Source organism: Podarcis gaigeae (assembly GCF_964106915.1).
Source record: "Podarcis gaigeae genome assembly, chromosome: 14".
Classification (NCBI taxonomy): domain Eukaryota; kingdom Metazoa; phylum Chordata; class Lepidosauria; order Squamata; family Lacertidae; genus Podarcis; species Podarcis gaigeae.
The window spans coordinates 52,594,776-52,605,884 of record NC_139690.1 but is presented as its reverse complement, the minus strand read 5'-3'; the positions used below and the strand labels follow the sequence as shown (position 1 = coordinate 52,605,884).

The 11,109-nt window shown below is 53.1% G+C and overlaps 1 protein-coding gene across 1 annotated transcript; it reads left to right on the top strand.

Annotated features, from left to right (window-relative positions):
- Positions 1–3,382: 3,382 nt before the first annotated feature.
- ACTB (actin beta) lies at positions 3,383–10,258 on the top strand. The gene is made up of 6 exons (XM_083711727.1): positions 3,383–4,143; positions 6,632–6,760; positions 7,424–7,663; positions 8,155–8,593; positions 8,763–8,944; positions 9,374–10,258. Exons 2-6 carry the CDS (start codon positions 6,638–6,640, stop codon positions 9,515–9,517), a joined length of 1,128 nt encoding a protein of 375 aa, XP_083567853.1. The 5' UTR covers positions 3,383–4,143; positions 6,632–6,637; the 3' UTR covers positions 9,518–10,258.
- Positions 10,259–11,109: the final 851 nt, after the last annotated feature.

The window sequence follows — 11,109 nt, the reverse complement described above, 5'->3', positions numbered from 1 at the left end:
GTAGTGCAGGGGGACCAGCCTCTGCCCCAAGGAGCCTACAATCTAAGATTCCACCCAGGGAAAGCAACAAGAAGGGAGGGACAGAGATACAGGTGAAAGTAAACAGCTGGCGGATTTACAGGTATTTTGGCTCAGGACTGAGCATACCTTGGTGCTGATTTGTTTAAATGCAAATTGCATCAGCTGATGGGTGGGGCGGGCTTGGTAAACATGGAGATGGGGGCGTAACCTTTCCCCTACCTGAGAAAGATCCTTCCTCTGAACCTGCTGTTTGCACTGGGATGAAATCCCCCGCTGGTGCCTGATCCTGTTAATTATCGGAGCGGAGCTGATGCAATTTGCATTTAAACAAATGTGCAGGTTTGATGCAAAGATGCCTTGGAAAGTCAGGCCAAGTCTAATTTGGCCCCAAACTTCCCTAGGGGATGAGGATTAACAGGCTGTGCCAAAGACTTCCTGAAAACCGCCTGATTTGTAAGCATGCTTTTACTTCTACCACCCCGGGATTACAGGAATACTGAACTGCCCTGCTGAGAAAAGGGCATCAGAAATCAGCAATGAGATCTAGCGACTCCCCTGTGAAGGAAGGCTGCAACATTTGGGATATCCCCCCTCCTTGTGTCACAACAATGGAACTTGTATGCCTCCAATGGAGTTGCATGTTGGACGGACACAAGGAAGTATTTATTCACAGTGTAAACGATGCAATTCACTTCCAGAAGAGGTAGCGATGCTCAAGCTGGATGGCTTTGAAAGGGGATTGGTCCCTTACCTTTCCCGCCCCGACCTGGCCACAGTGATCCATGCGACGGTCATCTCCAGGCTTGATTACTGTAATTTGCTCTACGTGGGGCTGCCCTTGAAGCTGTCCCAGGAACTCCAGCGGGTGCAGAATGCTGCAGTGAGGTTCCTTACGGGGTTCTTGCCATGGGAGCATATTCACTCAGTGCTTTTCCAGCTGCACTGGCACACGGTGGAGTACAGGATCAGGTGCTGGTTTTGACCTTTAAAGCCCTATACTGCCTAGGACCCTCGTACCTATGGGACCGCCTCACCTGGTATGCCCCACGGAGAGCCTCAAGGTCCATAAATAGCAACACCCTAGAGGTCCTGGGCCCTAAGGAAGTCAGACTAGCCTCAACCAGAGCCAGGGCCTTTTCAACACTGGCCCCGGCCTGGTGGAACGCTCTGCCTCATGAGACCAGGGCCCTGCGGGATCTGATTTCTTTCCGCAGGGCCTGTAATACAGAGTTGTTCCGCCTGGCCTTTGGCTTGGAATCAACTTGATCCCCTTCCCCTTTCCTTTCTCCTGCTGTGATGGAACTCCTATTTGGGGACTTCCCTGGCTTTTTTCTGGCCCACGCAGGACCAGTCTGGATAGTTGACCTTGGAGAAGATTCGATGTTTTCATCCCCAAAAAGTTTTTTGATTTGAGTTTCTACTGAAATGAGGCTGCATTTTAATGTTTTATTTTAATTTTAAGTTGTATTTTAATCAATTGTTGTTATACTTGGTTTTAGCCGCCCTGAGCCCGGTCTTGGCTGAGGAGGGCAGGGTATAAATAAATTTATTTATTTATTATTATTATTATTCCTCCATCATCTGAGGCAGAAGAGCAGGGGCTGGAAGTCGCAGGAGGCGGGCAGGATCCTGCCTGCAGGTTTCCCACAGGTTTCTGCAAACCCCCAACCATGAGCCTCAAATCCTATGCCAGCTGAGTTTGGCACATCTAAGCAACTCTGAATGGGAGAAGGGAAAACGTACTGGGAAATATTTTCAGAATTCATTCATTTTAGGCTTCGTAATGTATGTCCCCTAGCTGAATCTAGGAATGGCCCTGCGTAGGTCAATCCTAAGGACCATCTATCTCGAACCTAGTTTCTCGAGTTGGGATGGGGTAGATTCAGTTCCTGTTTATAGCCAAATGCATCAAATCCACACATTCCCAAACAAGAACCAAGATACAGTTGCCCTTCGAGATTTCGGATTTCGCAATGCAAAATTGTGTATGTTGGGGGGGGGGGGGATGCACATGAAATATATCGTCGAAAGTAAAATACCAAACTGCATTGTCTTACGGAAACCTGCTTGCAGAAATGTGGGCCTTCGTCAAAACTGCATGCAGAAATGTGTTTATTAGGTGCACAAGGTCTGACGAATCTTCATGAGGATGTTTAAAAAATAATACCCACATGCTGCTTGAAAAATGTGGAGAACTGAATTTTAAGATTGGAAAAACCAGAAACTGGGAGCAGTGAAACTGGCCCCCTACTCACGAGCAGCCTTTGGCCGCATGCCAGAGGTGGGCGGGACCAGCGTCAGAAGCAGGTGGAGCAAGGGATGGAAGAAACTTCCCTTTCTTTAGCCGGCCCATGCAAAAATGCCAGAGGCTCATGCCATGCACAGAGCCCTTCATGCAGGCAAGAGGGATCATAATATTATCAGAGTTCACATCGTGGGCAGGCCAGGGCGAAGGAGGGTCGTAACCACCTAAGAAAGGAGCCTCCTGGATCAGGCCAGTGGCTGGATCTCATCCACATCCTGTTCTCACAGGGGCTGAAGGAGCCCACATGCAGGACGGTGTCTCCTCCCCTCCTGCGCTTCCCAGACCCTGGCATCCAGAAGCCGGGCAGAGCAAGGCCATCACCGTAGCTGGTAGCCACCAATAGCATCCCCCTCCCAGCCTCTTTCATCCCTACATCTTGTGGCAGCCAGTTCCGTAGGTTAACTTTGTGCTGTGCGGAGATTTGGGCAGGGGATCCAGGTGCCCTGTACAGTCCAAAGGAGCGTCTTTAAGGCGGCCCCTGCCTACAACCTAGCCGGTGTGTGTGTATGTGTGGTTTCCATTAAATTTAGCAGTTGCTTCTGCCCCAGCATGCATAGATACAGGACTTCTTGCACCATCCTTAAAATGTGGACCCTGCTGTGGGTCCAGTGAGGTTCATGGCCTTCCTTGCAAAGTTTTGAGCCATTGGCCTGATCTCTGAGTGGGCAGCTGAGACGTTTGTGGGTCAGTTTGATGGATTGTTACTGGGAAGTCCATCCTATTCTGTGTGTATGTGAATATGTGAGCAGCAGGGTGGTGTACAGGTCAGAGTGCCAAACTAGGGCCTGGGAGAGACCCGAGTTCAAATCCCCCGCTGGGTCCAGAAGCTGATAGCAATGACAGGCATCACCTCTTCACCTAGCCTACCTGGCCCCGTTGTTGTGGGGGTCAAATGAAGCTTAGGACCTTGGAAAGGCCAGGGTTGAAATGCTGCTCCGCCATAAAACTCACCGGGTGACCTTATTAGCTGCCTCTCCCGGCCTAGCCTACCTCACAGGGCTGTTGTGGGGATGGATTAGCAGGGGGAGATGAACCACGCCTGCCACTTTGAGCCCCTTGGGAGACAAAAACGTGGGATCTACTAAGGCAACAAATACAAAGACTCCACGCCACGCAGGCTGTGCTCCCAAAGGAGGCGCACAGGGTCCCCGGTTCGGGTTCTGCAACCTCCCAGTGCCAAGCTGGGGTCCCCAATAACCCGCGCGTCCCTTTGGGGGGGGGTCCGCTTCTCCGGAGGCCGGCAGACCCGGGCAAAAGGTGTGCACGCGCCTCGCTTGCTCTTTCCGAAGCCGGAGGCCTCCCCGTGCCGCCATCCCGTTGCAGCGAAGCCTTTGCAAGACCCGCTGCGCCAAAGGGCGCGCTTGCAAAGGGAGGCTCGGCGGTGCAATGCTGCGGGGGAGCCCCTGCGCGAGGGAAGCAGGCGTGCAAGCGGCCCGTGCAGAAGCCGCGCATCTCTGCCCCCTCCCCGGCTTGCATTCCCCCCCCCCCTTCTCCTTTTCGCTTTGCAAGAGAGAGAGAATTGCTGCAATGTGCACCGAGGAGCCTCGTGAGTGAGTGAGGGCGGCGCAGCCAATCCGAGGCGCCCGCTCCGAAAGTTGCCTTTTATGGCGAGAGCGCCGCCGCGCTGCCCGTATAAAACCCGGCGACGCGGGGCCGGCCGGGCAGCCGTTAAGCGCTCTCTCTGCCGTGCGGATCTCTGTTGCGCGCTGGGTGCTCCGCCGCCGCCAAGCTCCCTTTTTTGCCGCCCCCGCCGCTCCTTTTGAAAAAGCCATCTGCCCCCCTCTTCTCCAGCAAGCAGCCTTGCCACTAGCAAAAAGGTAAGCGCCTCTGGTTGATTTTATTTTCATTTTTTGCATTTGCAAAAAAAAAGGAAATCTAAAGAAGCAAGGGGGTGGGGTGGGATCTTGGCGTTTGCAAAGAGTAAGTGAACGTGCATGGGTGAAAACGCTTCGTGGGGGGCTTCGGGGGGCTTTGGCACTCGGTTGCGTAAAGTTGCGCCGTTGTTGGGGGCTCGCGCGCGCCGGGTTTGGGTTGCTTTTCTTGGGAAGGAAGCCCTTTTTTTGGGGGGGGTCTGGATTGTCTGAGATGGAGGCTTGCTCTGTAAAAGGGGAGCCGGGTTTGCATCTCGAGGAGTTGCAAAGGGCTTGGATTAATCGCATGTGCGTCAGCCTTCCGCGGAGAAGCCGCGAGGTTCTCTTTGCACGGAGTTCGGGATGTGTGGGTGTGGGGGGTTGGAGGCTTCCTGGTAGGATCGCGCCCCCCCTTTCCCCAGCCCTTTGCGCCGGTGCCTTTGGACTCGGCGTTCCGGGCTGCGCAATGGGCTGCGCGCCCGGGATTTACAACAACGGAGTAAAGCGCTCGGGGGGGGGGGGTGCCGAGAAACGGAAGGTCTTTTGCCCAGCTTTTGTTAACTAACGAAGGGGAGAGAAGGATCTCTTCTCCCCGGAGCTGAAAAGAAGGCAGCTGGGTTTGCGCGGCGTTTTCCCCTGTTCGTGGGAACGCGTTGACGCGAGTCTCGCCTTGCGCCAGCCAACGGCCCGGCCCGGGGAGACCCGGTCGCAGCTTGGCGACTCTTCCTAGGCATTCCCGGGCCTGGTAGGCTCCGTTTCCGGGCTGGTGGTCGGTTTTCCGTGGGGCCTTTTTCTCCCCCCGCCCCCCCCCCCAAAAGTGGGATTTATTGCAAAGTGCAAAGATGGTGGGCTTGACTTGCATGGGTAAGATTGGCCATGCTGGCAGGCAGTTGGCTTTAAGGGAGGGGGGTTGTTGGAGTGCTGTTCCCCCACCCTTTCTCCTGAGCCGCCCCCCCCCCCCCAAGAGGGAGGTGGGGGCAGCAACCAAACGTGCCAGGGTGTGCCTCGAGAAGGAGGGGGTTGTTTCCGGTGGGGGGAGCCGGCATGTCTATTGTATTGGTGGAGCACATGGGGGGGGTGAGGGAGGTGCCTTTTGGGGAGGGGAAGCCGATCAATCATTCAGGGAGGGGCTGCCCCACCCATGTGGGTGATGGGCACTCTTTTGTCTCCTTGGAGCAGCTCTAGATCCTTCGGTGGGGGAAGGAGGAGCAGGAAGCCTTGTCTGTGTGTGATTTCTTTGGGGGGGGGACACTGGCTGCCCTAGAGGGCTCCCCCCCCCCAATAAAGAACATTTACTTCTTTACTCAAGTACCAAAAAGTAGTACCCTCTCCCTTCTTTCAGCTCTTTGGCCTTTTTCTTTTAAGCTTCCTGGCGCAGAGTGGCATGGCGCTAGTCCACATTGAGAACATCCATTGTGTTTTATCTTTATAATAAGACTTCAGCGGGGGGCTGCTCTGGAGAGGGGTGGGGTCCTGCTACGGCCAAGTGGGGAAGTAGTACAGTGCATGCAGCTCCTGGATGGAAATTCCCCATTTTTTAAAGCACTGCTGAATTATTTGCGGCTTACTCGGAAACAAGCGGGAGTTGAGGAGCTGCTGCTTCTTTTGCGGGTGGGGAAGCAGAATTTGTGCTTGGAGTTAATGCCCGGGAGAGTCGCCCTTCCCTCCCAGCCCAGCAGCAGAAATAGCATCTTAATCTTTGTTCCGGGGACAAAGGGCCCTGGTCATGCCTGCCTCCCCTTGCAGGAAGGCGAGGCAGACGGTGCCCCGCTTCTCTTAAAAATCACTGGGAGGAATATTCTTGCTCCTTCCTCGCTTTTTAGCCGCATCTTGGCTTGCGAGACTAGCAGGACGAACAGGTTGGCGAGCCTCTGTTCTGAGCTGGGTGCGGACGCGAGAGCCCTTGCGCTTTTTGAAAAATAACCTATAGGGTGTAACTTGCCCTAGTTTCAGGGCAAGACCGTTAAGGTCTTATCTTGCCTGAAAGGGGTGTTGAGATGAGCTGCCTGCGCCACTCCTGGGAGTGGCCCTCAGACATATGCTCCTCTCTGGAGAGGGTGGGGGGAGGCGTGGCCTCCCTCCCCATCCAGCCCTCCGAAATCTGGCTGCACAGCTCGCCTTTCTCCCAACCATTGCCTTTTATGGTAATAATGCGAGACGGGGAGCAGAGGACTTCCTTTGTCCCAAATCTGCACAGAGGAGGCGGGGTGGGGGCCCCCTGGCGGCGGCGGGCGGCAAGCGCCGCACGATGACAAAACAGGAAGCTGGGGAGGAAGTAGGGGTGGGCGGGGGCCTGCCTGCGCCATTAAATCCCCAGAAGGAGAAGTGGGTGGGGTGGTTGCGTTTAGCAGCGGCAGGTGGCGCCGAGTGCGAAACCAGCACCCTGCGGAAGAGACTGTCCTCTGATCCAGCTGCCTCATTGCCAACTCTTCCTTTTCGTTTCCTCCTTTTAAAGATCGCCATGGATGATGATATCGCTGCCCTCGTGGTTGACAACGGCTCCGGAATGTGCAAAGCCGGTTTTGCCGGGGACGACGCCCCTCGCGCAGTGTTCCCCTCCATCGTTGGTCGCCCCAGACACCAGGTATGTCGCTTGCCGGGGCCTCCTAGGCTCAAAAGTGAGTTTAAACGCATTGCAGGTCTCTAACAAAGTATAGATCTCTAAATTGGATGCTGCTGCCAACTTGTGCCTGACACTGATAGTTTTAAGTGCCCTTTCACTACCAACACCAGTTCCACTTCGATCCAAGTCATCTGCTAATTTCTCTCTCTCTCCCCCCCCCCCAGCCTTGCAGCTGGAGGTACAAGGAGGGGTTGAACCCAGGGGCCAAGTGTGTACAAAAGCAAACCAGGGCCCTTCCTCACAATGATCTCTGCCCCCTTTTGAAAAAGCTTGGAATAAATTAGTAGCCTCGAAATAAATTTCAGGAGTGGACGGCTCTCTAGATAGGCAAGCACTTTTAGCTGGGAGTTTTTCTCCTCTGTGCCAGCAGGTGAAATTTAAAAGTCCCTTCCTCGCTTAGGGCTTTCCAAAGCCTTTATACAGAAAAGAGGCAGTGATGAAGGGGCCGCCCCAGGTGTGGAAATGGCACCCCACCCTGGGCTCCTTCACAATCGAGTCTCCTTGAGCACCAGGAACTTGAAAGACAAGCCACGCCTGCTGCTTTTTGTGCCCGGTGCTGGGCTTCTGCTAAAGGCTGGCTCTGGTGCCTGCTTGTGTTCTGATGCCTCTTGTCTCTCCTCCCAGGGTGTGATGGTTGGCATGGGCCAGAAGGACAGCTATGTTGGTGACGAGGCACAGAGTAAAAGAGGCATTCTGACCCTGAAGTACCCCATTGAACACGGCATTGTCACCAACTGGGATGACATGGAGAAGATCTGGCACCACACCTTCTACAACGAGCTGAGAGTCGCCCCAGAAGAGCATCCTGTGTTGCTGACAGAAGCTCCCCTGAACCCCAAAGCCAACAGAGAAAAGATGACGCAGGTACGTGCCGGCAGAGCCCCGCTTCCGCACACCTTTCTTCCCCCTCCCCTGCCAATGTGCAAGAAGGCTACCTGTCAACATTCCCATTTTCTTTTTGCTCATCTTTCTCCTCTTTTGCCCATCTCTGCAGGGGTTTCCTTTCCGGGTCTGAATTTCTCTTGCTGGATCTTGAAAGGTTTTTATCTCTCCTGAATTGGCTTTTATTTTCTCTTCCCGACTTGCTCGCACCACTTAAAAGCCGCTGCTCTTTTCCACTAACCCTTTTGACTTTGTTTTTGAGTGACTTCTGTAACATTTCCTGTGTTGTGAAATCGGGGTGGCGCGGGCAGAATTTGCCACTATGCAAGCTGGTTGCATCAATTGTGTGGGGCCCCATGGCTGCCTAAGCATGGGCTGACCATCTGGGTGGTACAGGCTGTGACCTGTTGAGCATGGGGTTTGGGTGCCCCTGGGGCTTCCAGGTTTTGACGGTCTCCCCTGTGCTCTTCCAGATCATGTTCGAGACTTTCAACACCCCAGCCATGTACGTAGCCATCCAGGCCGTGCTGTCCCTGTACGCCTCCGGCCGCACGACAGGCATCGTGATGGACTCTGGCGACGGCGTCACCCACACTGTGCCCATCTATGAAGGCTATGCCCTGCCCCACGCCATCCTCCGTCTGGACCTGGCGGGCCGCGACTTGACCGACTACCTCATGAAGATCTTGACCGAGAGAGGCTACAGCTTCACCACCACGGCCGAGAGGGAAATCGTGCGCGACATCAAAGAGAAGCTCTGCTACGTTGCGCTGGACTTCGAGCAGGAGATGGCGACCGCGGCGTCCAGTTCCTCCCTGGAGAAGAGCTATGAGCTTCCTGACGGCCAAGTGATCACCATCGGCAACGAGAGGTTCAGATGCCCAGAAGCCCTCTTCCAGCCCTCTTTCCTGGGTAATATTTTTTTGCAAAGCTGTTCCCTCAAAACATAGCCTCCAAGAGTGGTAGCTGTAGTCTAGCAGAATGTGGAGGCTGTGGGTAAAATCAAGGTTTCGGTTGTGTGGTCGGGGAACTTTGTCCTGGGTCCGAGGCATTAAAAGCTTTTTGTTTTACCTTCCGGCAGGTATGGAATCCTGCGGCATCCACGAAACCACCTTCAACTCCATCATGAAGTGCGACGTGGACATCCGTAAAGACCTGTATGCCAACACCGTCCTGTCTGGCGGCACCACCATGTACCCAGGCATCGCTGACAGAATGCAGAAGGAGATCACAGCCCTGGCACCCAGCACAATGAAAATCAAGGTGAGCTTTCTGTTTTCAACTGACACACTCTTCAGCCAGGGGAGCCACAGGAGACTTGGCGTTGCTTTTAAGCAGGTCCTTCTGTAGCTAACTCTGCCGCCTGGAGGACTCTGGTTTAGAAGTGTCCTTTGCAGCCACTGAAAGATTGCGTTTGGCCCATCTCCTTGTCGTGAAGCTGTGTGCATAAATCACATCCTTGGGATTTGGGGCCTGCGAAGGAGCTGCCATGATCTCTGGCAGGGATTGGGAGGAATGGCCAGTGGTTGGGAGTTTTAGTTCAGCAACTGCAGCGTATAGTCATTGTTAGATTTTGTGAATGGGCAACACCTGAGCACTCAGCTGAGCTTCTGTAGCCTTTTTCATGGCTGAAACCTTTTCACTCCCTGCCTGTGGAATCTTAACAAGTTCTGCAACGCTTTCTCCCAACAGATCATTGCTCCACCAGAGCGCAAATACTCTGTCTGGATTGGCGGTTCCATCCTTGCCTCCCTGTCGACCTTCCAGCAGATGTGGATCAGCAAGCAGGAGTACGACGAATCTGGGCCCTCCATCGTCCACCGCAAATGCTTCTAAAACAGGACTTAGTTAACATGATAACAATTACCCCCCTTTTTTGACAAAAAAAACCCATTACTGCGCGTTTAAAAAAGTGAGAGTTGAGATTGGCATGGCTTTCTTTGTTTTGGCGCTTGACTCAGGATATAAAACTGGAACGATGAAAAGTTGACGGCAACAGTCTTTTAGAAAAATAATAATTGTGTTGGAGCGAACATCCCCCCCCCCAAAGTTCTGCAATGCATCTGAGGACTTTGATTGTACATTTGTGTTCTTCCTCTTCCTTCCTTTTTTTTTTAAATAGTCATTCCAAATATTGTACCATGCATTGAGAGGAAGTTAAACTGGCCTCTGCGGAGGCAGCAGCCCACTTTTTGAAGGAGCAGGAGTGCTTTCTGGTGTTGCAGGAAAGTATTGCTTGTACTTAGAAACCTCCCCCCTCCCAAATGTAATCCAACAAGTGTCTTTTCTGTATCTTGCGCCTTAAAACGAAAAAAAAAAACACTTGGTCCTCTTCCAATTTTTGTTTACTTTTGGCCATGCAAAAAACCAATAATGAAATAGAAACGGGCTGTGAAGGTTTATCTTCTTCCCAATCTCTAGATGTGAAGGTTTACAGTGTACCCCCCTTCCCCCTCCCAGAGCTGGGGGAGCCCTTACCCAAATTTGGTGCCAGTATGTATACGGGGATAACGGTGGGGGTGAAAACAGTACACTGACTTTAAAATAAACAGTTCCAATAAAGATGCACATGATAGACTTTTGCCTCTTCGTGTCAAGTCTCTGGTCGGCGCAGCCTGGGTTTGGTTGGGGCAAAGAAGAGGGTCATACAAACAGAACTGCAGAGGTGGAAGGAACCCCAAGAGAATGTGGGGAAGGTGGGGGGAGTTTGTCCCCAGGGCTGGTTCTGATACTGGCAAGATTAATTGCCAATCTGGGAAGTGTTGCCCAAACCAAGCTGCTAGTCTAGTTGGAGGAATGCATGGTCCAAGTCAGCCACAGGCTTCCATACATGAACGTCCTTCCCGTACAAGAGACTTCCCTTGCCGAGGTAGAAAGCGGTCTGACTACAACTTGGAACAAGCATGAAACTAGTACAAGAATGGGAAACCTGGGGCCATCCCAATTCCTATCAGCCGTAGCCTGTAGGATCTGTGGTTGGGGATGAGCAGCCTGGCACCATTTGGAAAGTCCTGGCCTTATGGCTCAAAAGCGCTCCTGGGGTGCAAGTTCTGCCTGCTTACAGGCCTGGGCTTTGAACCACTGTTGCAGAAACAACTCGTGAAGCCTACGGGCTGAGCACAGTTGGAGGCAGCCTTCTTGCCCTAAGCTTCAAGCAAAAGCTCTTGGCATAGTTTCATTCATGCAGGCAGACTATGGTGCTGAATACTAATAACGTGCAGGGGCAGGATTTACTGGACAATGCCTGCCCTTTTTCCTTTGGACTTCATTTTCTGTATGGGCTTGAGGGCAGGTATATAAAGTACATGAACATGGTTCCACCTCAGGGCGAGTTCTGCCTTTTGATCTACTAAGATCTGCTGCTTCTAGGTGCATTCAAGGACAATTGGGTTGGCAATTCAAAGCAGCCAGAAGCCCTGGGAGCATGA